This window comes from Micropterus salmoides, unplaced genomic scaffold (assembly GCF_014851395.1).
Source record: "Micropterus salmoides isolate LMB-PRFRI ecotype aquatic unplaced genomic scaffold, ASM1485139v1 Ms_hic_scaffold_21, whole genome shotgun sequence".
Lineage (NCBI taxonomy): Eukaryota > Metazoa > Chordata > Actinopteri > Centrarchiformes > Centrarchidae > Micropterus > Micropterus salmoides.
The window spans coordinates 14,910,190-14,937,156 of record NW_024041262.1 but is presented as its reverse complement, the minus strand read 5'-3'; the positions used below and the strand labels follow the sequence as shown (position 1 = coordinate 14,937,156).

At 40.8% G+C, this 26,967-nt stretch overlaps 2 protein-coding genes across 3 annotated transcripts in view; one reads left to right on the top strand and one right to left on the bottom strand.

Moving 5' to 3' along the window:
• Positions 1 to 26,967, bottom strand: part of afap1l2 (actin filament associated protein 1-like 2) — a 41,521-nt gene that overhangs the window by 1,382 nt on the left and 13,172 nt on the right. Inside the window, exons 2-17 of one of the 2 annotated variants that reach the window (XM_038735769.1) lie at positions 24,276 to 24,404; positions 20,297 to 20,362; positions 17,774 to 17,865; positions 10,660 to 10,771; positions 9,519 to 9,602; positions 8,806 to 9,017; positions 6,980 to 7,159; positions 6,772 to 6,858; positions 6,497 to 6,581; positions 6,039 to 6,143; positions 5,257 to 5,468; positions 3,861 to 4,006; positions 3,636 to 3,747; positions 2,855 to 3,091; positions 2,362 to 2,665; positions 87 to 260 (exon numbers count right to left, since the gene is read on the bottom strand). In XM_038735769.1, the coding sequence (XP_038591697.1) occupies positions 87 to 260; positions 2,362 to 2,665; positions 2,855 to 3,091; positions 3,636 to 3,747; positions 3,861 to 4,006; positions 5,257 to 5,468; positions 6,039 to 6,143; positions 6,497 to 6,581; positions 6,772 to 6,858; positions 6,980 to 7,159; positions 8,806 to 9,017; positions 9,519 to 9,602; positions 10,660 to 10,771; positions 17,774 to 17,865; positions 20,297 to 20,362; positions 24,276 to 24,404 (2,337 nt within the window). The remainder of the gene's footprint in view (positions 1 to 86; positions 261 to 2,361; positions 2,666 to 2,854; positions 3,092 to 3,635; positions 3,748 to 3,860; positions 4,007 to 5,256; positions 5,469 to 6,038; positions 6,144 to 6,496; positions 6,582 to 6,771; positions 6,859 to 6,979; positions 7,160 to 8,805; positions 9,018 to 9,518; positions 9,603 to 10,659; positions 10,772 to 17,773; positions 17,866 to 20,296; positions 20,363 to 24,275; positions 24,405 to 26,967) is intronic. The other variant, XM_038735770.1, reaches the window with a different exon arrangement.
• On the top strand, positions 15,235 to 17,195 carry LOC119915960 (kelch repeat and BTB domain-containing protein 13). Its single transcript, XM_038735772.1, has one exon. It carries the CDS (start codon positions 15,360 to 15,362, stop codon positions 16,875 to 16,877), a length of 1,518 nt encoding a protein of 505 aa, XP_038591700.1. The 5' UTR covers positions 15,235 to 15,359; the 3' UTR covers positions 16,878 to 17,195.

The window sequence follows — 26,967 nt, the reverse complement described above, 5'->3', positions numbered from 1 at the left end:
AGGATAACAGACAGCTGATCAGTGACACAGATCATTGCAAACCTGGTCATCGAAACAGTGACGTGCCACAACAAGTGTAGGTGTACCTTGACAGGCACTGAGCTCCTCTCTGGTATCCCTCTTCTCCTTCTTCAGGCTTGCCAGACTGCTCCTCACCTCCTCCTTCTCTTTCTCCAGGCGGTCGCGCTCGTCGATGTAGCGCCGCAAGTCTGCCTCTGTACGGTTCTTGCCCAGTTTCCCTTCAACTGCACCGGGACACCCTGGGGAATTAAAGATTGAAAGTTTGTACATTTTAGCTCATTCACAATGAGTAAAACAATATCCAACATTTTTCATGACATTTCCCCAAGAGTGCGAAGGGGAACAAAAAAAGGTGCATTCATTCTCTCACTTGAACTGTAGTGGATGCAGCTTTTCACTAGAGGGAGCCGTGGCAATGTAATGTAAGATTACAAGGGAAGGGAAGCAGTTAATCTCACTCATTTACTCACTAAAATTTAATTATTTTAAGACCATTTTCTACTTAATATTGAAAATGTACTTCTTAAGATCCTTAAAAAAGGTCTGTAGAGGTGGTGATAGTGATACCAATAGTTTTGATATGCTCGCAACACTAATTATAATATAGAGTACTAATACATTTGTCACCTACAACATTGCCAAACACATTTCCACCATTTTAGCTCCATTTTTGGGAAACACGCCTCACCACGTCCAAAACTGGATCCAGATGAAACCATGGTATCCTATGACGTGACTTCTTTGTTCACCTGCATCCCCACCATAGAGGCAGTAGAAACCGTAAGGAAACGGCTAACACAAGACAACACCCTGGACAACAGAACTAGCCTCAGCCCAGACCAGATCTGTAAATTACTCGACCTCTGTCTAAACACCACCTACTTCCAGTACAACGGTGGATTCTACAGACAGAAGCATGGCTGTGCCATGGGCTCACCGGTATCCCAGATTGTGGCAAACATCTACATGGAAGAAGTGGAGAATAAAGCCCTCAACTCCTTCAGAGGAACAGCACCGAGCCACTGGTACAGATATGTGGACGACACCTGGGTCAAAATTAAAAGCCAGGAAGTGCAAGCCTTCACAGAACACATCAACTCTGTGGACAGTAACATCAGGTTCACACGAGAAGATGTTCACAACAACAGTTTGGCCTTCCTGGACTGTGCTGTACACATTGAAGAGGACAGGAGCCTGCAGATTGGTGTTTACAGAAAACCCACACACACAGACCAATACCTACTGTTCGATTCCCACCACCCACTGGAGCACAAGCTAGGGGTCATGAGAACACTGCACCACAGAGCGGAAAACATACCAACAAGCGCCCAAGCCAGAGAGAAGGAACAGAAACACCTGAAGGGGGCACTGACAGCCTGTGGATACCCTAAATGGACCTTTGTGAAGACAGCCACAAGATCCAAGAAGAACAAAACTACAGGGGTGGAGGAAAAGAAGGTCACACGCAACAACATTGTGATTCCATACGTGTCTGGAGTATCAGAGAAACTCAGGAGGATTTTCAACAAACATAACATCCCTGTGTTTTTTTAAACCCAAGAACACACTAAGACAGATGCTGGTACACCCCAAAGACCGCACACCCAAACACAAGAAAAGCAATCTAGTGTATGCGGTCCAATGCAGTGAGGAATGCACAGACCTGTATATTGGGGAGACTAAACAACCACTACACAAACGCATGGCTCAACACAGAAGGGCCGACTCCTCAGGTCAAGACTCTGCAGTCTACTTACATCTGAAGGACAGAGGACACTCGTTTGAGGACCACCAGGTGCACATTTTAGACAGAGAAGATGGATGGTTTGAAAGAGGTGTCAAGGAAGCCATCTACACCCGGGAAGCCGTCATTGAACAGGGGAGGGGGTCTACGCCACCACTTATCCCCCACTTACAATGCTGTCCTTTCATCACTTCCCAGGAAACTCAACAAACGTAACCTATTGGCCTCAGGTGAAGATACCAACGATGGTCGTTCAGTCTTGGCCACAGGTTGTCTTAACAACTGTAATGACTGTCGTCACAGCAACAAGGAACACTAACGAACCAGCGGTATCGATGACCCGGGCCAACGACCCCACTGAGGTTAAATAGCTGAGTTTCCCTGCCAGTCAGTCAGAACTGAAGAAGTCCTTTGGATGAGGGACGAAACGTCTTCCAGTATCTTCAACCAAGTCCAGTTGCCCTTGACTTTAACCTTCGTTGGATAACTATGACCTGGATGACTGAGAATTCATAGATAAAACAAATACATTTGTCTATTTCTCTCTTTTAACATGGGACCTAGCAAACCCAATATTCATGTTTTTTTGTCCTCACCTATGGTATGTGCTTTGGGCCGCATGGGTTGAGGACTGTGAGGGAGTCCGGAAGCAGTCGGAAACGTTTGGCCTTTATGGACCTGTACCCCGGAGGAGAGGAAGGTCTGTGTGATTCCCAGGCTGGTCCTCTTGGGGGTCTCCTGGCTTTGGGACGAGGTCTTGACTGGCTGAGTTTGTGGCCGCGGTGGAGTGGGAGTCGGGGGACGCTCTTCTTCTGGTTTGCAGGCAGCAGAGGTCGAACTTGTTCCATTTAACATAGGTGCAGATTCTGGCTCAGTAGGGTTTGAAGGGTTTGAAATGACCTAGAGTTGACAAATAAAATACTTAATTAAAGCACAAAATATAACATATAAAAGGTAATTTAACTACATAGACAGACAGGCCTTGGTTCAGAGAAAGGTCGGATATAGTATAATAATACATCTGTTTTGGTATCCTGAATTTATAACAGCGCTATATATATATATATATCTGTTCTATCTATTACCTACCTCTTTCACTTGAGATACGGGGTCTTTCTCATGCTCTACTGGGACTGGTGAATGTCCAGAAGTTTCTTTGGCAGGGGGGGCTTTACCCCCAGTGGACGTATGGAGGAAGGAGCGTACAGGGACTAGGTCCAAGTAAATCCTGTTTTCAATGTCCTGCTCTGTTCCCACTGAGCGTGTTTCATTATGTTCCTGCAGACTGTTGTTTTCACTGTCTGGCAGGCCACTCTCTTCAGCATCCTGCATGACAGGGGAGTAGGAAGTTATGAGATGGAAAGTGGCCAGATGAAGTGAATCCATGTAAAAATGAAACCGAAATTGAAAACATTACATTACAGAACAACATAGAGGCTGAAGTCCCCCCCCCAAAAAAACACCGCCCGTGATGATTTTAGTGACTATTGTTAGGTTTACACCAATCAACATTTCTGTGGATATTAGAGATGAAACATTTGATTTATTGCTTAGGTGATCAACAACTCCAACTATTTTACTAATCAATTAGCATAGCTTTTCTAATGCAAACATTCACTGGTTCCATCTTAACTATGGTTTCTTATACGAGAGTGGGATGTTAGTCGCAGCCCCAATGGATATATTAATTAATAAATTCTATTTGATCATAGATTGCTAAAATCATATTATCCTTTTTAATGTGGTTTACTCTGATATAATGACTCCCAGCTGATTTTGCAAGACTAAACAGATGTACAGGTATCAACATTGATTCTGTTTTTATTTTGGTTACAGGTAACTTCATAGTGGATTTTAATCATGGATATACCTCTGGATCAGCTAGAGACGCCACATCATCATACAGTTCATCAGAGTCGTGAGGGATGGAGGGCGGGGCGTCTATGTAGGTGTTTGGTTCTGAATACCTCCTCTGCATATAGCTAGAGAGACACATAAATACACAAGAGAGGTCTCGCTTTAATATTGTGCGATAAGTATGCATACACAAGTGGGACCACCGTCCCTTAAAAGTAGACAGAAGTGAGGATCTTACTATAAAGAAGTCTTGGCAGCACTGACGATGCTGGAGATCCTCTCAGCATTGACGTAGTCGTACGTCAGATCCTCGGGGTCTGTCTTGTTCCCCGTCTGTGACAGCAAGAGGCCCAGCCAATGGCCCATGTCTGCAGACGTCTTGGCCTGAGAGAGGGAAGAGTGAGACAAAGCGCATTCAGTACATACCACGCACTTGCAACATCATGAGTTTAAAACCAGCTCATGGTTTATGTTGCATAACATCTGTCACTTTGTATTAATAAGAAGATTTCTACAGCATTAATTCCCAGCAGTATTTCAATATGCAAAACCTTTCAAGAAGTGAACTGCCTATCCTCAGCTGAGCAGTTCTACTCATCTAAGAAATGTTGCAAGAAACAGCAAGACACAGTAAGCCTGAGTGTAAATCAGCAATGCCACACAGTGAAGTAGTAACACTCAAGTATTTAGTGTCACTGACACATGTGAAACATCTCTTTTCGATAACCAGCCTAAATTCGCCTGTTTCATTAAGAAACACAACAGCCTATTATTATTTTGGGAGATTCAAACAGCTCATTTAATAGAAGCACGTGAAGTTTGTCGACATGTTGTAGTTTGACACATCTTTCTCAGAATAAATATGTGAAAACCTTGTTGAGCGGTTTTGTGTGTTTTGGTTAACACTGTTCTACAGAAGTTTCAATTTGTGAAATAATAAGAAAAAAACAAAACCATACATGTGACAGATAGATCCCTCAAGACTAAACATTAAATTCCATTGCCTATGACCAAATATGCACTGCAGCAGGGTGGTACTGGAAACCCCAATGAAAAAGGGCGTAGCGTTGGTCCCCAAAATCCCAGTATGCACACAAACACGCAGACCACCCTTGTGCACACACATATATTACATAGGCTAAGATGATGTCAGCAGAAAGTAATTTCCAAATGAGTACATGTTAAGAGTTTTGGATCTGTACACCATTTCTCTTTTTGACAAATGCTGACGTTTTGGTTTTCTCTCCAGACATTTTGCCATTCCAGACATGTTAAGACTTCTGGTTATTCCTCAGAACAACAGTGATGCGTCCACTCCTACAGGGTAACGCTGAAGTAAGCTCTCATCTGAGGCAAATATCAACTGAGGACAGGAAATGTACTGCACCAACCAGATGTCTGTTTTCAGTCATCTTCTTCATAAAGAGTTTCTCTAGCTCACAACCCACGCCTAACACCTCTTCTGCAATGGTTGGAGAAATTTTGTACACTTAACTGTAATTTTATCCAGATTTTACTGCCATCACACAGTGAATCTGTTGGATTCAGCTTTAATATTCAATTTCCTTATAAACCTAAATCCAAAGCATTTGCAGGAATGTTGCAAAGCAGCAGAAAAGACAGTGGTTATCTACCTCTAGGGTTGCCAGCTGTGTGCCATCCATGTCAATCCTGAAGGAGTACAAGTGCTCAGGGCTGGGGTCCGGCAAAACACTGCACCCCCCCAGGTTCACAGCTGGCTGGCTAACTTTGTTCTTGCCCTTGTCCTGGTAAAACCATAGCTGACCGTTCTTTATAAGACACCAGCAGGTCCGCCATTGGCTGTTCATCAACACGTTAAGGTAGCCTGAAAGTGGAAAGAAGATGCAACGTAATCATGAGATATATATTTAGTACTGTACATATATTCTTAAGCAGGTAGAGAAACAGAGTATTTACAATGCAGCATCTCATACTGTTTTATGTTACCCAAAACAAGTTCCACGGCCATTAGACTTCACCTTTGTTTAATGATCCATTGATTATTATTGGTTATTGCTTAAATCAAAGCCAACAAATTGTTGTGGTACTCTCTGTATGGCTGAAAATGATCAAATGTACTGTGTGTCGAATGAAACAACTTTTTCATTCAAAGTTGTGTGGCCAAGATAATTAGTGTTCTCCAGGTTGACTGTAAAATGCTGAGGACCCCAGAGTTTTGTTATAAGAGTGTCTAATTATGACTCCATTTTTTAATCAGATGGTAAAATATTGATGTTTAGTCTGCAGTAAGATTATCCATGATGAATAGCATCCATCAAGGGCTACCGAGGAGAAAGTTACTGAGGCAAAGGATAGGAACTGCACCTGAGTACAATCAGTACATGCTTTGAGATTTTATAATTTGGTATGACATGAACAGTGGATCTCTGCTCACCTGAGGTGTCTACACATTTCTCTGGGCTCTCCAAAGAGGAGGGCTTTTTCTTGCCAATGTTCATGAGGTTGCTGAACTTCAAACCTGCACCATATTTCTTCTTTACTGTGGAGGGGAAGAGAAGAAGGAGAAGAAATCTTAACATGAATTTGAAAACTAATATTTTTGGCAAAATTTTGGACTAGAAATCGAAAAAAATAAAAAGCTAAGGAATGAATGTAAATGCTCCATATTTGTATAGTACATTTCTAGTCTTTTCAACCACTCAAAGCGCTTCACCATTCATACACTGAGCCTAAAGTGCTCAAACAGAAACTAGCATTCACACACACACTGGTGGAACCAGGCGCAATACAGCGTTCAGTATCTTGCCCAAGGACACTTCAACATGCAGCCTGGAACAACAGGCAACAGGCAACCTGCTCTACCTCCTGAGCCACAGCCTCCCCATGACCCACCATCTTTGATTTCGGGAGTCTCAGCATGGCTGTCGGTGCTGCTGCCACTCTCTGAAGCCACTGAGTATCTCTCACTCATTTCTCCCTGGAAGTTCATATCAACATTTTAGTCATTTAGTAGTTACATTCATCAGAAATACAAATTATGACCAAGGTAGAAAAGATCTAAACAGTTGCTGAGCCCTATGATTTAAGTAGAGCCAATCAAAAACTCCTGAGACCTCTTCTTATCATAGAACGAAAGGAACTCTAAAGCACAAAGATTTAAAGTGTACCTTTGTACAAATGAGCCTTGGGGAGTCAGACACAGAGTGGTGGGGGTCACAGTTATCAGCTGGCTTGGGACTGATCTCCTGAATCACCTAATGAACAAAGAGGAGGCTAATTAATGTCATCATCTAAACTGCGAAATGAACTTAAAAACAAAATTTGTCCTTCAACAAATTAGAGAGAGACTAGAGAGCTATTAAGAACGAGGCTTACCCTCAGCCACTGCTCTGTCTGCTCCTTGCTTTGAAGGCCCAGCACGATGGCCTCCCCTCCCACTGGAATGATTTTCAGCTTGTGCTCTTTTCTCTTCATCTGCTTCTCCTTGTAGACCACACTGCAGCCAGACAGACTCACGTCCAGCAGAGGTGTCTGCTCCTTGGAGCTCTTATAGCACTGAAAGAGGCATAACACTGACTTACTTTGTGATTGTGCGTGAGGTATATCTTTAGAATTAATTATTTGCCATTTAACAAATATCAGTCAAAAATTAAGCATAAAACTGCCACTCTAATATATATAATCATATTCAATCCAAAAACCATGCTTTTGGATAACATCTGTGTTCTAAAAAGAGCTCATACTCCCTCAATGATTTAGCACAATAGACTTGTTAATCACAGGGTCAAATGATTCCAACCTGACACTCGTGTGGTTTTTTACTTGGGGAATTTTCATACAAGTCTATAAATATTTAGACATCCTTACATAACATGAGTCATCGCTCAAGGAGCCCACTTTAAACCAGTGGGTGTGTGTTACTAGGTACTGTAAGGTATTGATTATCGGCAGGCTTTTGATAATAGGAAAGTGAACCCAGCAAACAAGTAAAAAAATTAGTCATACTTTTCCTGGTTTGATACTTTTTAAAGCAGTGAGGTCAATCCAGAGCAATCCTTTTTCACGATTACTGACGTTTAAAGAACAGTTCAGCATTATGGGAAAAGACGCTTATTTGCTTCATTTCCGAGAGTTCATCCATTCATCGTCAACCGCTTATTCTGTGTACAGGGTTGCGGAGGGCGGGAGCCAATCCCAGCTGACATCAGGCGAAAGGCGGGGTACACCATGGACAGATCTCCAATCCATCGCAGGGCCATTTCCAAGAGTTAGATGAGGGTAACTTATTTACCATGTCGGTGTGAAATTAGCCATACTAGCAAAATGACTGGAAGCAGAGGAAAACAGATAGCCTGGCTCTCTTCAAAATTAACACAAGTAACATACAAGATTCTTGACTTTATGCCAGGCAAGGCTAATTGCCTCAGAACTATAGCTTTGTGCTTAAATCTACATTAACTGAATTTTTGACCTCTTAGGGGCAGTACGACAAACTGTAAACACTGACATACAAGGTAATATGGTGAAGGTGTGAAGCAAATGGCACACCTTCCAGCAGACACAGAGCAACTGGCATTCATTTGGGGTGTTTTTTTTCCTTACCTGATAAATGGCCTGATAGTCCCTCTCCTTTTAGCTACCAACTCCTAAGCAAACCTTTTAGCTCTTTTGCTGCTAACTGTTCCACTTTCTTCACCAGGAAGTTGCTAACTTTTCCTGCCAAAGTTTTAGTGGTGGGCTACTTGAATATAGTGGGTTTATATTAGAGATTTGTACCGATATTTTGCACGCTTATGAGAGTGGTGAAATGCTCCTTAGAGCTTAGGGCCCCTTTAAATACAGGTAGTCATTTGCTTCACTGTGAGTATAAAAGTATTGATGAGAGGATGAGTTGTATCATCTAACTCTTGGAAAGAAAGCAAATTCTTCAAAATGGTATTGTTTGCTTAAGCTCCTTGATATGGTAGACTTTCTCATCATTGTCAGGCCAAATGAGAACATACAGTTTTAAATGTAAATTTTTTGAGGTTTGCTTACTTTAACATAATCTTTTTACATGTTGAGTTAGATTGAACTGTTGTAATTACACGGATGCAAACAAACAAACCCTACCTTTTATAAAACTCTCTGTGCTCATGACCGTAATTGTTTTACACAAATTTTTTAAATTCAGATTAAAAGTGAGTGAGTCTTTTACCCACCAGCAGGCGATTGTCTTTGATGACACACAGCTGTTTGGCCCACTGGCCCAGCCACTTCTTCCTCCACAGGAAGGCACAAATCCGAGCGTCCTTCATCAGTTCAATGGACGCCTCCGCTGATGGCCACTGGTGCTGCGCTGACGGCGACTTTTCTCTGGTTACTTCCTCCTCATCGTAGGACTCGTATGAACTGCTCACTGCCTCCCCATCATCTATGAAACAAAAATCAAAGACATGATGCTGTAACTGAAGAAACTAAAAGAAAGAGGCACGAGGGAGGTGGGGGGGTGAAAAGGCATGATGAGTATTAGGCAATACACATTACACTGTTAAATTAGTTTGAAGGACCAAATGCAGTCAACGCTTAATTTCTTCATCTTGATAATCTTCTTCAGTGGAAGAGGATTTCTGCAGGGTCAGGCTGCAAATAAGCAGTTAAAATTTTGATGAAAGATGGTGACAGGAAAAAAATACCAAGATATAATCAAAAGGAAAACAACAGATTGAGAAAACTGATACGATGGGACTGATTGATGACTCTTGTCATGAGTCTTGACGTGACACTGATTGTCTACATGCAAGATGCTGGCCATGCTGGACAATGAGGCCTGAGGGCATGCTGATTAGCCCATGCACATTCTGACTTATGCCTCAAACTGCGGCAAGACATGCCATACATAAACACACACATCCAGTGATAGAGAGGTAGCTACCCCTGTTGATAACGGCATAGACCACACTGTCAGAGCTCTGCACTCGCATCCAGTGCCCTGAGAGGAGGCCAAAACAGTCCAGATCTACACAACATCAAAGGAAACAAGAAGAAGAAGGAGAAAGTGGCAAGATTGGGAAAACATGTGAGGGAAAATCCCTTAGAAAAGACAAATGTAAAACAATCTTTAGAAATCTGCAAACTCATGTTTCATTTGCTCTGGCAGGTACGTCAGGCCCTACAGTCAATAGTCTGGCCCCACACACATTCAGACAGATTTCCACCCATTCTGGATCTGGTCGGGCCAATCACAACAGTTTATTTATCCATCCATCCATCCATCTTCAACCGCTTATCCTCGCGTGGGGGCTGGAGCCAATCCCAGCTGACATCGGGCGAAAGGCGGGGTACACCCTGGACAGGTCGCCAGGCCATCACAGCAGTTTATTTAATATATATATTATTTAATAAAATTTTATATAATATGGGGCGAGTTTGATATGATGACTTACAGAGGAACACCGTTGAGTCAGTTTTGTAAACTATTAAGATTGCTGCCCTGATGTGGTTTTGGTTGAATCCACTATCACGTCTGTATTAAACTATCTGGACGGTATATCGTCTCGAAAAGAAGAACAACTGAATTTAAAGCTTTTGTTGATGAGAAAGATGTGTTAGACATACTTCCGACAGGATTTGGTCGGTTTAATTTAATTTAATTTAATTCTCTCTGTGTCTGATTGTCTTTTGTCTCTTTCCATTATGGTTAAACACAACAAAGCAGATGACTCTTCCTGATACACACACACATCATTGGTTTGGGTTTGAAAAAACAGCTGAAATATATATATGAACAGCAAAACATAGACCATCAAGAACGGATTTCAAGCTTTAATGACCTCATGATCGTGTGCTACCAGTATTTCAATGATGAAACAGACTTAAATGATGTGTGTGGCAAACACTCTATTACGATTAAATATGAGGCATTCTTCACATGAATGTCTCACAATACTACTGCAGATATCCTTTGCAGTAGTATTGCAGAAAGGAGAAGTATTGCAACAAACAGTCCTTCAGCTGGCCCTTACTTTGGGTAAGCCTTGGGAAGAAGAAATATAACATTGAACCAGGGTTCTTACCATTGAAGGCTTCCTCATAGGGCTGCGCCTCCTCATAGTAACTCTCTGAGGTGTCTACACAGGCTGGAGAAGGAAGTGCAGGTAAGGGGAATGGCTCCCGACCCACCACACCCTGACAGATGAGAGATGGATGGGGAAAAGAGAAAGGTAAGAAAAGAGAGATGGATGAGGGATATGAAACATTTTTTAGCAACTTCATTTCAGACAGCACTAAATGACAGCCTCCATAGAAGTGTGTTCGATTAATGCCCTGAAGAGGAAAATGTCCAGGTTAATAGCAACACACACTCACGCACATTATCAACATGTGTTCTTCCCCCAGGCTGAACATGTGACTAATCCAGCTGTCACTTTAGGAGTAAGTAGGGAGTTCCTCATGTAACCAATCCTTGTCTGACCCTGTGCACTAGAGAGTTACATGCTCGCCTACAGGGAAGAGTGTATGTGTGTGAGAATGGAAAACAGAGGGAGTGCATGTATTTGAACGTGTGTGTGTGTGTGTGTGTGTGTGTGGGCTCTGTGGCTTTCCTGAAATCAATCAGCAGTCTGGCTTCACTTCTGTCTTTCTTCTCATCTCCTGTGTGGTAAAGACTATCCGTCTCTACCTTACCAAACTTCTGAAAACCACCAGACTCTCTGCTGCTGGGCTGCTTAAATGAGTCCCAATTCATTTAGACTATCTCCATGACTTTTCTACTCAAACTAAACTCAAGTAATCAGCTGCATCGGGCGGCAGCATTTCTTAATCCCAATTGACATGAGGGACATGGCATAATCTACACTATTAAACTAAATGGCAGCAAGTTATCTTTTAGGGTACATCCACACATCTGCTGGAAATTCTGGAGAATTTGAGAAGAAAAGCCACGTCAGATCCAGTATAAAAATGTTTCAAGGATGTAGTCACAGTTATTTATTTGGCAAACATATCTTTGTTATTTGGAATTGTGAAATTGTGCACAATGACCATTCTGTAGTCAATTATAAAACGATGCATGTCTATTCTTTAACCCCCACTTCCGCCCCCCTCTTTCACATTGGATTGTCATCATCAGATGTTTATGTAATGAACGCTCACTTTCTGTGTTGAAACAAAAACTCCCCACCAGTAGGATTCTTTTTCAATGAAAACCCTCTTTATCTCCTCAACCTGTCTGAGTCTCAAATAACACATCTCTTTGGTGGCAGGCAGAAGATGGGAGATATGCAAGTTTGGTCTTGGTACATACTAGTATTAAGATGACGTACTGGCAGTAAAAATGCAGTAGACTAACAGCGAAGATTAAATATATCTAGTCTTCCCAGTATAAAGATAATATCATCATGAAGCAAAGAGACAACGAAGGATTCTTCTGAGGCCAAAGAAAGAAGTAAAATAAATGACACTTGTTTAAGGTACACTTAAACCTCTTAGAGATTATTATGTAAATGTAGCCAAACATATAGGACATGAGGACACAGCAAAAGTCTGATGTTGCTGGATATATTTTTAAGTTTTTTTTTTCCTCAAGTGAACTCTGTGAAACCCTTTTTGAATGACAAAAAGTGATTTCTTAGCTATGTCTAATGTTTCCTCCCACGACTGATCTGAACATGCTGTCTGTAGTCCTTCATTTTCACTTTATTCCCCCCCGAAGGCTGTCACAATCGCTGCAAGATCACAGGAATATGAAATATAACCCCTAAGCAGACGAGCTGCACATATCATGCAAACCATGCCTGAGGTAGACTGGCTCTGTGGAAAAGTATGAGCCTTTACAATTTGAAAATCTCAAAGGATCACATAAGATCAGAGTTTGTTAAATTAAGTGGTGGAGATCAGTTGGTCAAAACGGCTTCATTCCCTTTCAATGTGGCCGTGATTGCAGCAAAAGCTATTCCCTTCTTGTCATATTAGTGAAATCAGCTTTGGGAGTTTGATAATGTTTGCTGTGTAGCAATGACCAAAATTAACACAACTAAGAAGAAAAGAGGCAGTAAAACAGTATGTTTTGTTTGGTGGTTACAAGCCTGCGGTAGGTCTTCAGATACCATATAGCGGTGATAGAGTTACTGGTTCATCATAGATTTACAGACCAACAAAATACAGAAAAACAAATATTTGTCTGCTTGTATAAAAATCACAAACTCATATTTTCTGATGTGGGCTGTTAATGACAGTCAGATCCCACAAAAATAAGGGAATCCCCTGCTTGTAAGCTCTTTTCCCACTATATCTCATCAGCGAGTGAGCACATTTCCAGTAATGCAGATAGCAGTAAGCTGTCATAACAACTGGCGCCATGTCACGGGCCACATATAGTCATAGTGACGAAGACGCTGTTTGTGTGATTAACCTACGTACCAGAAAGCGGAGTAAAGGATCCACACAAAAAAAATGTGTGGGACAGAGATGTTATCACTGCTGTTTAAGGAGGGTTGCATCAGTTAAACATCATGGAGCTGCTGAAGATTATCATAATGCAAGTATCAGCAAATACAAATGTCAGAATGTCGTGAGTTACATTCATTTCTCTTTAAAATGATGCAATGCCAAGCAAAACATTTTTAAAACGTAACATGACCAATATAAAATGAGAGAAAGAGAGTAAGAAGAGACTTGTCAAACACAGATGTCACTATTAACATTAATAATGGCTGCATTCCATTTAGTTATGCCAGTGCCAAAGCCTTACGTCTGCCACGAGAAAGGTCTAGACTTTAGAATTTGTTTTGGCTCTACCTGCTATATTTACATACAAGCATTTCAGCTAAAATGTAAACAACTCTCATCACCATTAGCTGTTGTGATACACACATACAAACCCTTTTAGCACCACAAAACAAAAAAGTCACGTACACAACATAAATACTGTTAATGAGTTAACAGTACACTTAATTGGCTTTTCAGTGGCTGACCTGGTCTAAGCCTTGATAGAGAACAACGTGGACGTTGCCACGAATCACAGAGGAATCGAGTGGAATTAGGCGTGTTTCACAATGATGGAAATAAACAAGCCTTTGGATCTTGAGATCCAACAACAATGTGTCACTGACATTAACATAATACTTGTAATATTTTTTTGTTTAGAGTGGGGTTTTTTTTGATGATAAATGAGTTCATTTAAATGATAAAATATTTATGATAGGTCACTCTAAATCACAGTAAATAGGGAATAGGGAACATAATATTTGCAATACAGTATGTTATGTCATTTTTTGTGTTTGATAGACTTAATCAATTTGAATGACCATAAAAGAGTTTTTTTTAAACTATATGACTTCAGAAGTAGGAGGGACAGCTACAAAAGCTGTAGAGCTGACAGGAAAAGTGATTCTTCTGTGAAAAAGACTGTAAAGTATAGTGCACGCGCACACACAACAGCACTAACAGTGAAAACAGCACTTCAGGCATCTGTTATTAATTAAACAAAGAGTCAGGCATTCCAGAGCAGCAGCAGCAGCCCCCCAGAATGCCCACCCACCCTTATCCCTATCTTCTTTCTTTTGCTCTCTCTATTTCACTCATCTCTAAAAAACAACAACTAAATCTGCCTGTTGTTTGGACCAAGGCTAAAGAGGAGGATAGTGAGCCATTCCACAGCTGGACTGATATTAAACAGGGAAGGGAACATGCCAGGTGTGTTTCTGTGTCTTTTTTTCTCCCAGAAGACTTTGCAATCACTCTCATGCCTTCCTTTCACTTCTCACACACACACACACACACACACACATACTCGTCCTCACCACAGAAACACCGGGTAGAAGGAATGGCTCGAGGAGTCAGAGCATAAATAACAAAGCAAGGAGAGGGGTGGCAGAGGAGGAATCGGGGTGTGGTGGAGGGGCTTTGAGCAAAGAGTGGGAAAACGAGCCCAAAAAAATGAACAGTGAGAGGAACATGGAAAATCCCTGGTTCCCATGCCAAGAATCCGGCACAGCGAAAACACACACAAGAGTGTATCTGAGGGCCTGCTGGGAGCTCAGAGCAGAGGAGAAGGTAGCGATAAAAATAATCAGTGTAGCTCAGCTTTGGAACGCCAGATTCAGGAAAACTCTCTGGGCCTTTGCTGTCTCTTGTAGCATAGTATCTTTTTTGTTAGAAACACTTATGTAAAATGAAAACAATTTAAATTATTTTTGAAGCATGAATAAAAATGGGGGAAAAAAATTCACATAACAGATTTTGAACATTACTGTATTTATTTTTCTATTTTGTCTTCTTGGGAACACTTTAACCTCCTCCAAATCTTTCATACTTTTGGTCCCTCCCCGCCCCCCCCATTTCAATGTTAACCGTCAAATGTACAACTGCAATATATATATATTGACAAAATACAAATATAAAAGTAAAACTGTCATGTAAAAAAAAACCTGGATTTAAAGGGGAAATGCTGGCAGAAAACGTAATCCTGAATAATTCAGCAAATACTTATGCTAGCCAATTACAATGCGGCTATGATAATCACCAGTTGCCGACAGCCACATTGTGCATGTCAACAGTTTTCCCTTCCCTGCTTGACGCTTGCGAGTGGCACAGCTGCTATCTATAGTACAACTCTATTTTCAGATCATGCAGACAGGACGCAATGGAACTCTCACAAACCTTTATTTACTGTCCAGTTCTGGGGAAAAATGGCTATTCTACACTCGAGTCACACACTTTATTGTCCCTTGAGAGCCTGTTTTAGGAAGAGAGAAGATCCAGGGTTTAAGAGATCATGGAAGTGCCTGAAGGCCTGGGAGTCAAGCAGGATATTCGTGCAGAGAATGCGACCCTTGATCTGGAGCACAGAGAGCACCAGGCGGGCTGGGTGAGAGTGAGGGTGGAGGGGAGCTGGTTCACGGTGGAGCGGGCCTTGCTAGAGAGGCACAGCAACTACTTCTGTGCTCTTTTTCACTCTGGGATGATCGAAAGTCACCAGGACGATCTCTACCTGAAGGGAGGAGTGAGTGCAAGGGGGTTCCTCATTGCCCTTGCAGTCTGCAGGGGAGAGGGTCCCACCATCAGTGACCCGGATGAGCTTGTAGAAGCTGTGGAGTGTGCGGCTTTCCTGCAGGTTGCGTGTTTGGTGCAGCATCTTTGTGACATTATCGACTCCGACAACTGCCTCTTGCTCTACCACGCAGCCTCCATCTTTGGGGTGCGTGCCCTCTTTCACAATGCTGCTCTTTTCCTTTGTGATGCTTTTGATGATTTGAAGGAAGCCGCAGAGAGTACAATTCCTGAAGACCTTCTTCAATATTCTCAATCATTGTCTCCCACTTCTTATATTGCTATAGGCACACACTCTCCTTCAATGGAACTGCTACAAGACTCCTTTAGGGTTGTCTGCTACCTTGATGAAAAAGGAGGAGAGTGGAAGCATCTGACAAACCTCCCAACTCTCTGTAGCACCTCCATGGCTGGTGTGGCGGTGCTTGACAACCGATTGTACATTGTGGGGGGAGTTTACGGTTATGGTAAGGACACAGTTGACAGCAGCTTCTGCTACAACCCTGAGTCAGGGGTCTGGACTGCTCTTCCAGGTCCCCAGCAACCAAGATATGACTTCACCCTGCTGGGGCATGACGGCCAACTCTACGCTATTGGCGGCGAATTCCAAAAAAGGATAATTTCCACAGCAGAAAGTTACGACACTGAGAAGGGAGTGTGGACATTTATACGAAATGCACCAAGACCTGTAGCATCTGCAGCTTGTGCTGTTGCAAGACGGCGGATTTTTGTTTGTTTCTGGAAACCACCGGACACCACAGATATCTTTGAATACATACCTGGGCAAGACGAGTGGAAACTTGAAACCACCATGATCAAACCACAAAGCTATGGCCACTGTATGGTTTCCCACAGGGACAATTTGTATGTGATGCGCAACGGGCCTTGTGACGACTTCCTGCGCTGTCTCATGGACTGCTACAACATCACCACAGGCCAGTGGACAGCCTTGCCGGGACACTACATAAACAGCAAGGGGGCGCTGTTCACTGCAATGATAAGGGGCGACTCTGTGTTCACAGTGAAACACATGCTAACTCTTGAATACACCATCACTGGAAATGGATGGAAGCCCTGCAGGCAGATGAAGGGGTTTCCAAAGAGTGGTTCACTGTGGACGTGTTTACTCAGGCTTCCCAAGACGGGGCCAGTCACACCACAGCTGGATACAGAAGGGAAGGAAGACGAAATGTCTTTGCCAGACACATCTGAGGGATTTGTGGATGCTATACCACAACAGTGAAATTGCTGCTAAACTTTTAGGTATTCTAAACTGGAATATCCATTTTAAAAAAACATGATTCTGGAGATTGCATAGTGAGACAAATCATCCTTCATTTAAATGCATTCACTTTCACATGCACCCAGATTTCTACACACACACACACACACACACACACATGCACACGTGCTGACACAAAGCATTTGTTCTGATTAGCAACAGCTGCTACTGTAGTTTATATTAGGGAGGCCACTGTGCGTGTGTGTGTGCGTGTAAAGTTCAAAGGCACTGACGGGATGTTCTCAACCTCTCATTCTCTACGTTTTCCCTGAAGTCACACTGGGCCAATTCAGGAGCCACTGGCCTTCCAGTCAACATAAAACACACCGAAGCTCTCTCACACACTCTCGGATACTCACTTCCCCAGGTTTTGTTGCCCCATGAGTGATTAAATATCTGTTTGTGTGGGAGAATATATTTCATAGCCTCAGGCTAGTGACTCTGAGGGTTGTGATGTGATGTTTTTGGCTTGTATGACCACAGCCTGCATTTGTTTTAGTTTATTAAAAATCAATGCAATTATCTGGCAACATGTGATTTCAATCTATAGTGTTTTATTTTTAACGATTGCTTAGTGGTAGTAATGTTGTGACTGTAACAAAAGAGAAAAAATACAGTCAATTACATTTGAAGTCGGCATTGGTTTTTTGGGCTGCTGTTGCATACCGTTGAATTTCATGATTTTCACTGAACTTTCCCATGTACTTTATTGAGTTCAGCAGTTCTACTGGGGTCAATTATGCTATTACCATTCCCATCACAGTGACAGAGGCTAAAAGGGCTGTGTGTGTGTGTGTTAAGTCAAATCATTTTACATGTTAATCCACCCTAATAGAATCGAGCTGGTAATCACTTACTGTTCTGGGGGGCGGCAGGTCAGGTAGGCTCTTCTGAGGGACGGGGATATATTTTGCAGCTTTTCCGTTGACCATGTCATCTGATCTGTCATCTAGGTCATGAAAAAGAGTGTGAGGTAAGTGAATAACAGAAATCTTAACTCTTGCATTTACATTAACTGTGGATAAAGGAAACAGGAATTGGGGATAAATGAAAGAAGTGGCTCATCATGTGAAAATGTAATACTATTCTTAGATGTCTCCTATACATATCAGCGCTTCCTTTTATCCCTAACCCTCTCGCTGGGAGCACAGACCCTTTATTGTTACATTACAGTGACCACATAACCCAAATCAAGGGGAAGAATCCCGTTTCTTCTCATCTCTGTTGAGAGTTGCACATGCGTGGTACCGATCAGGCAGGATGTAGGAACATAGTCAAAATAGTCAACAACATCAAAAAACAATTAAAAAAAAAAACACTTTTCCTTGACCTCGATGGGAATGTCATGAGGTCAAGGATAGACATGATGGAGAATAGCTATAAAAGACAGCCCCAGTGCTAAGAGAATCTGACTGCACTTCCAATAGGCTTTCTTTTTTTTTTTCATTTCAACTTCATTTATAACACACGCAATAAAGAGTACAGACTTATCTTGGTTAATGTCAAGTTCTCATAACAAAGACATCACAAACAAAGTCAGCTTTGCATTAAAAATGACTGAATAAACATGAATCAACTCCTTCATGTTCATGACAGGTGTCATGTCACGATAACCATGGTGTCAGGACAGGATCAAGAAAATAGGAGAATATATTGCATGACAAATTGAAGAATTATGTTTTTCAGAGGATTTGCCCTTTTATTAACAATGGCCAGTGCTTAATTCCCATTAGTTTCTGGCTTGTGACCTCCTTACAGAAGCTGTTTGACATTTAGTGGAAATAATAAAAAATAATTGTTCACTTTCATGCCAAGAGTTAGATGAGCAGATCGATACCATTCTCACGTCTATCCGTTTCAGGCCATGTAGCTGTAACATGTTAATTGTTGAGCTTTAGAGGTGCTGGTAAGCAGATTTTGTTAAGGGTAAGTTTCTGTCTCAAACTTGAACAGAACGCAGAAAGCATTTTATAGGGAAAAGAAAAAGGCTTCAACATGTGCACCTCATAACTTTATTGCTCAGGACAGTGAGCACAACTTCAGTTTAAGTATGTTTTCTGCAGGTCATAGCATTTGTGCATCATAATCAGTTGGGAGCAAGCTGAACTGAATTACAGTAAAAGCAATCTATCAGTATTCTCACATACTGTGCACGTATTTTTGGATTAACAATGTTTTACTGCAACATCTTTCTCTTGCACATTTACTGAAAGGGACAGTTCAAGTTGACCACATGATCAAAGATTAAGAACACTCAGTTCTCACATCTCAGCCCCTGCATTATTCTCTGCAAAAATAAGAGTTGTGGCTTTTCTAGCATCGCTGCTGAAAATATGTGTGTTGCTCAAAGAAACCACATTCTTCAACTCTGTCCAAACAAAACAGGTCAGTCTCATATGGTGAGGAGCTACGTAGAAACAGACAGGAAATGGGGGCGAGAGGAGGGAAGCTGAGGGGGGAGGGGGCTGCTTGTGGAAGTTTATTCTCATGTCTGCTATTCACTTGAATCATGTCAGATTGAGTCTGAGGTGCAATCACATGACAAGTATGCAGAAGGGTGTTTTTTTCCCCCAAGTGTAGAGGTTGCATATAATTTCACAACAAACATCCCTTTACACAGATATTGTATTTTAAAGCTCATGCCAGCTAAATGTGAAGTGGTGAGATTAGTTATTAACTGGATTAATGCAGTACGTTATAGAATTAATATAAAGAGTTTCAAATGTACTTACCTATTTTAAGTATCATATACTTAGATATCATTTGAAATAGCTTTGCTAGAATAGTATCTGAATATTTATATGTTTGTGTTGAATTCTGTTTATGAACTATGAGGCCTGATTAGGAAATCCCTAAACTAGGCCTTCACCTACATTTTAAAATTGGTTCATTAAAATGTAATGCTAACCAGATGGATTAATGTCTACTAACAACACTAAGAGTCTTGCTGTACTACTCAGGCACAGTGGTGCTTAGAGCTAAATACTAACATCAGCATGCTATAATAGCATGCCCACACTGACATTGCCAACATTCTGAAATTTAGCAGGTATAATGTTATTTTGTTATTACCGTATTCACCATCTTAGTTTAGCACGTTAGCATGCTAACAATTGCTAATAAGCACCAAACACAAGGTATAGCTGAGGTTGATAGCATTCGTTTTGCAGGTACTACAACACTGGACAAATTACAAGTTTGTTCATGTGGCCAAAGTGGTGGACCAACCAACACTGCCATCCACAGAGCTATGTAAGTAGCATTGCTAAAAATTATATATAGTTTCACTATCCCTCATTTTCAATAGATAGAATAAAACCTTTTCTTTAATTTCTGCTACTTTTCAGTATCACACTTTAGAGAGGAACTTTTTTTCACACCTTTGTTGTCGTTGTCCTTCCCAGGAACAATGACTTTGTTCATGTATATATACTCCTCGTCAGCACCTGCATGGAGACATCAAAAGGTGGTCAACAGTTGACATCAGCGTACTTTAGCACAGACAGTGTTACTTTGTGGGTGGTTACCACAAACACAAACACCATCTTAAACTGAAGAAACTAGATGAAGCCATAATACCACTAGACAAAACACTAGAGAAGTGATACATGCATGTTACTTTTGATAATAGTAATAAAAGGAGGAAGGTTGTCCATATCACTACACCTCTTTAGCCCAGGCACAGTTATTTATACCATGCTATTATATTGGTTCTCAAATCTAGGAATCATTATAATTTTTTGGTCAAACTCAACAAACAGTATGTAATTTGTGCCTGTCAGGAACACAAAAGAATTGCTGTCTCAGATTCATTAGTTTGACTTTAAGTGTTCTCTGACTGAAAATAAGGATTTTATTTTGAAAAGTTTTGCACCTCGACTATACTATACATTCAGGCTAGTGCACGCACGCTCCTATATTCTGCCAGAGACACATTTCTTGCCATAGAATGACTGGTCAAGAATATTTTGGATATAACCAAATACTTAAATAAAGTAAAGTCAAAATTTTATGTAAATTCTATTGAAATAAATCTCCAATTGAATGTGACTGGTCAAAAATCTGACATTTGACTTTAATTTCCTAAAGGTGTGTTGCACTATTAGTGACTAGCTTTGAGACTGACTTCTCCACGCATCCAATCACAACAAGAGCGTGCTTATTTTGCCACATAGTTTACTTGTATCACCGATGGGAAAATCTGACTCCTCCTCCTCAGTGCCAAACACACTTTCATCATATTTATCAAAAGTCCAGGATTAAAGGGGAACTTGACCTGAACAAGTGGCCTATTATGCAGACAGATGGGCCCATTATTGACACCCACCCTCACCGTGGCTTGCATTCATCAGACATTAGTCAGAAAACCCCTTGCCTGCACAGATAAAGCACTGTGTCACTCCTATCTTGGAAGTTTTTAAGATCGTACAACTAAATATACAATGGAGCTCATGAGCTTTGTCCATCTGCTAAGACCAGTCTAAACGTCCAGAGAGTTTACATTATAACCAAAACTATGACTTTATACTTCCATTCAATATGGATTGAGACACAAACAAAAATTAGGAGTTAAAGCAACTGTTTCTTTAAATCAAATCAGTTTTTAGTTCTATAGGCATAAAAATTTGAAAGCCAGAAAGATTTATTTAATTAAAGTAAAAATAATATAATTGTAGTCATAGTTGTGGTTTCCCAGGAAAACAATAAAAGCCCAGTGATTAGGAATTTAAGTGCTTTATTAGGGCTGTCATTATAGACTGAACTTGACTTCTCATTGCACTCAAATGTAAATATTTATGGGTCAGTATGAGCAATGGTATCATTTAGGCAATAAGCAGAGATGATGAAACCTCATGTCATACACCAATGCTGAAGTCAGCTCGGTGAGAAAAGGACTGTGTTTGGTTTAATGTTGGTCTTAACGCGGTGGAGTAATTACAAGCTGGCAAAGACTGCCACATAAACAGTTTGAATGAATGTCTTTTCTCAAACAATAAACCCTGTGGCTTTTGCATAGCAGGCACCAGCTGGTTACTGTAACCTGTTATGGGAATTTGTTCCGGGGCTGCTGTGCAGTTTTGAAGAAGGTTGTTTCATTGAATTAAATGTTTTAGCTGACTAAGATTATACCCTGAGAGGAAATCCAACAAAACTCTAACCTTGGGTGATACTTTGGAGAAGGTTTCTCCTTTGAAATAGATATCGCGAGGTGAAAACAAACAACAGCAGAATGAAACGATGTTTTGCCTGTACAGTGAAAACAGATTTTTGGGGAACAGAGTTGAAATGCTATTTATAAATTGCTGCTCAAAGGAAGGAGCGTCCCCAGAGGATAAATACAGCTTCGGAAAAATGATACAGCTTGGAGCCAGAAGAGGAAGTACATAGAGACAAGTCCAGGACCTGAACATGGAAAAGCATGACTGCTGGTGTGTGTTGGAGAGATGTTGTGTGTGTCAGTGTGTGAGAGACAGGGAGAGAGGGAGTAGCAGAACCCATATTGGCCTTTTCAATCCAAAAGTCACTAAATCAAAATGTCGGGTATGCTGTTATAAATATCATTATAAGGAAAGATCTTGAGCCACTGTGGGTGGTGGACATTTTTACTGTTTTTATAGCTCAAAGTTTGCATCTTTTCCCTGCATCACAGAAAGCTACGATTTCTGAAGCAGCAGCGGCAGTGTGTCATTATTCCCAACTAATCACACACCTAGGGGCTCAGGCTTGGATTTGGCTCAGTGTAGTGTAGCAGGGTTCACATAGCAACAAACTGGCTTCCAGTCACCGTAAATCACATCAGCCCACCAGCAGTTGCCACATTTTCATGTTGTGTTTCAGAGCAAGTGAGCAAGAAAAACAAACTTGTCTTTAGTTGTTTGACAGGATCTGTTAACAGGCCATGGGTGGTTTTATGATGAAGGAAGAGGCACTTTGTTTGTGTTTGTAAGCATAAAACTAATAACCACAAAACCAAAAATTTCAATCTGATAATTTTTGCAAGGGAAGTAGAAATGCGGGCACAACTATTTAATTCAGCCAACGCAATGTGGTTTTCATCTACCAAAATGGGATAAGAGTCCCCAAATGTATCTGTTAATAGAAGCTTGCAAGAGTGTAATTATTACACGGTGGTTACCAAGAGTTTAAAAAAAGCAAAATAATACCAGAGGTGGGTTGTTTGATTGCTTCCCTTAGGCCAAACGGCTGACAATGTAAGCTCAGTGAATTGTGGGAATCGCAAGGCATGACCATATGTTACATAAGGTGCTTTGCATGAAGGCAGACTAAATGCCAGTCAAAAGCTTTTGAATGACCCATATCTATTTGTGGTTAAACCTCAAGCAATTTAACTGTCATGTAATCACAAATACCACAATATTAGGAAATACAATTAAGGAATACTGAGGAAATGTTTGAGACTGCTTTTTTAAAATTAGAGATGACCAAGCTCTTGTTGTAAATATCTCAAAACCTCTTTTTAGCAGATAAAATACCTATTTGTCTTACTTATTTGTAATACAAATACAAATATGAACAAATTTTTCTTGGAGCTTGGAGTTCCACAGCAACTCTTCAGCCGCCTTCATTGGAGGTAAATGTCAACTCATAACATATAATAAAATATATAAAAATATAATAAAAGATCGTCTTACAGTGAAAGTTGAGCACTGTTACACAATCAAACAACATTCTGGGACAACTCACAGACCTTTTCTCAGTACACTTATTTGCAATTGCAGTAACAGTTAACATTGTGTGAGATGGATCTATGCTAAAATAAAATCGGTTGACTCACTCCACTCTCTTTCAGACTTGTACATATATCTAACCACTCATTTCTAAACCAGGCAGAACAAATTTCTCTTCCTAATACAACTATTATTTTATGGTCTTATAAGATCTAAGACCTGTTTCCAATCTTTCACTTCCTTTGTGTCTTTGTTTTTAGCTGCAAGGGTCAAAAACTATTTTAAATTTCCCCAGAAATATCCAACAAATTCAGTTCCTGAATTTATTTAAATTGGGAACTAGGTCAAAGTTTCCAAATTGCATTTCCTTATTCATCTTGACTTGTTGTTAATAAAGTTAAGGGGCTTTGAAAGATGGTGAGTAATGTAATCATCTACAAGTACGCCCTCCTCATAGTTTACTGACTAGTCTGCTGGGCTCAAGTTAATTCAGTGGATGCTTTCCTGTCTGAAATGTTTACAAAATTAAGCCAGTGAGCCCCTTAATCTACATTTTTGTATGTAAATAAGTATTCTACTATACATATATCCACTGCACTTGAAAATGTTTTGATTGTAGTACCTCTCTGTTCAACAAACAACACTTCTATTATGAGTTTTTCCTTCATACCATTGGAGGCTTTGTAGGACTGGAGGAGATCAGAGAGCAAGCCCTTCTGGATAGTGGCATTCCCACTCAGGGTCTCCCTGTCCAGGATGAGTAGGAAGCGGTGGAGCTCCACCAGGAGCTGGTCCAGCACTGGAAGTACAGACAGACAAGAGGGTCTCAGAGTTATAGCAAAATAAAAATTCCTTTATGATAAAATTGAACTTGACACTTCTTGGCATGAAAATGTTTAGGAGTATTAAATCAATGGCATTAGACCAGAACTGTCACAATTCCTACCAGCAAGAAAAATAAGAGCCATGAGCAATATAATGCATTTGAAGTTTCCAGGCAGAGATATTCCAAATATTATACTTTAATTTATGGCTGAGAACAAGGAGTTCAAGGACTTGTCTTTTAACACTGAATTCAGCTGCTAGGTTGTTAGCCGTTTCATTCTCACGGCTTGGCTTCTATGCTTCAAGCTGTGTGCTGTATGCCAACATTTAACATGGGAGAGACTCTTCAGAGGTTTTTCGCTGGCAACAGTCAATAACCATTCAGACTTTATGTCATTCAGTCATTACTCTCATCCAGTTGCTATTGACAGTTGCAAGTCGGTTGTTTTGGGAATTGCATGGGTTTAGTGAAAGGTCAAGTCCAGATGAAGGAGGAGTCTGGGCCTGAGTCGGTGGGGGCCACAGTGCCTGGGTGCAGCCCACACACATCCTTCAGGGGTCAGCGCTGAGCTCACAGCCCTCTCCACTGTGTGGGGAGCTCTTTGTGTTTCCCTTCACTGTCTCTTGGCCTCATGAATAGGCCCCTTGCTACAGAGGGCCTCAGTGTGTGAGCATTTCACCAAAAGACGAGACAGAAGGGGGATAAAGAAGAGAGACTTTGTTAAAGGCAAAGGTGGGGCTAATATCAGAGGGGGTGTCATACTGTTCTTAGATACTAGAATGTGTGAAATCCCCCACAGAATGTGCGGCATTCCTGTTTGACGTTTTTTTGATAACTCTCTGTTTTATAAATCAGCTTTTATATAGCTTGTTGACACTTGGCTAATGTTAAAAATAGACACAAATTTAACCCCAACAAGACAGTCATGCATACAATGTAAATAATAATGTAAATAAGTGAACTGTGGCAGAACTATTCTTAATTAGCATTAAAAATGTTTGCTGTAATCTGCAGTGTCTGATAGCTCACTGAGTAATTTAGCTCACTATTTATAAATCTCTTTACTTTTACTCATTAAACTAAAGCTAAAATGAAAAAAGGAATAGTTAAGAAAATACACCTTTTCACTTGCTTTTAGATGAGAAGATCACTCTTATGTTTGTGCATTATAGCACTTGGGTGCATGGGTTATATATATTATACTTTATTGTTTGTATTTTTAACATCACAAGAGAAATTTAGCTTTTAGGACTAAACCGTGCATTTGGTGAATGTAATCCTATCGCAGATAACGAGCTTGCTCGGGAAGCTGGAGTGTAAAATTCTGCTAATCTAATAAATGTCCTGACTTGAACCGGCAACCAGTTTGCAGCTCATGTTGGCACAGACAAACACACTGTTAAATCCATTAATTTCTTTTGTTCTTGTATTTTTGGTTTTGGAAAAGCTAAAAATTCATAATCCCTTTTTGTGCTTTCATTGTAGCTCTCACAAACAAGTTGTTCTTTATATGGTATAGGCGTTGGTATGACATTGAACCTTAGACTATTTCCCTTTGCTTTGCACCTTGGAAGTGAAGTTGAGCTAGAAATCCCTCTACAGTGTAGATCATTGTCACATTTAGTTCTATACAGTCATTTTCTGACATTGCATCGTTTACACACAAATAGTCCAAAACTAAAATAAAGGTAACTGCCTTATTACTGAAAAACTGGACACATAAACCATCAGGACAGGAGTCCTTTTCCCTATGACAACCAACCTGCTGTAACTAAAACTAAAATCTAACAAATTAAAAGCTAAAAACAAACCTTTTAGATTAACAGAAACAAAAACTACCAATTACACATGAAAATTATCTGACTCTACTCCCCGTAGCATAATAACATACTGCACAACTATTATAAAGATAGTAAACTGCTCCTCTGTTTGAACTCTTTTAAAACTGCTCTAGTCTGTTTTTGTGGCTCCTTCCAGCTCAAACCAATGAGGGAGTACAGTCATGCCCTCTCCCCTACTTCCTACACGCCCACACATTTCTGCAAAATAAGGTGTCAGACCCCGGTAAGATTTGCCTTTCAGAGATGACGAAAGGCTTTCCCAAAGCTACAGCAAGCTGGGTTGTTTTTAATGACTCCTGCTCAAGCTGAGTCAACTTCTGCTGAGAGGCCCCTGTGATAGGAGGACCTGCAGCACAGAGAACATCACTGATTTTAACACATATAGACACACATGCGCACTCTCACACACATACACACACACACAAAAAGGGGCAGAAAAGTCATTAAAATCCTTAATACAGTGATAAAGTGATCCTTATAAACTGTTACCAACTCCTCTATGTGTTGAAATGTTACTATAATGATTAAAACCACACACATTCACTCTCATTACATTTCCAATAGTTGTTTGGCTGCTCAGTATGAATCTAAACATTTTTCCAGCTTCTCCTCCTTGTGTGTTTGCAGAGATTGACTCTGATGGCCTTTTGGATTGGGGGACCCTGGGAAACGGAGTCAGCTGACAGGACAGGGAG

Excerpts from the sequence above, each read along its gene's own strand:
- LOC119915960 (XM_038735772.1), top strand. The coding sequence starts at position 15,360 with ATGGAAGTGCCTGAAGGCCTGGGAGTCAAGCAGGATATTCGTGCAGAG.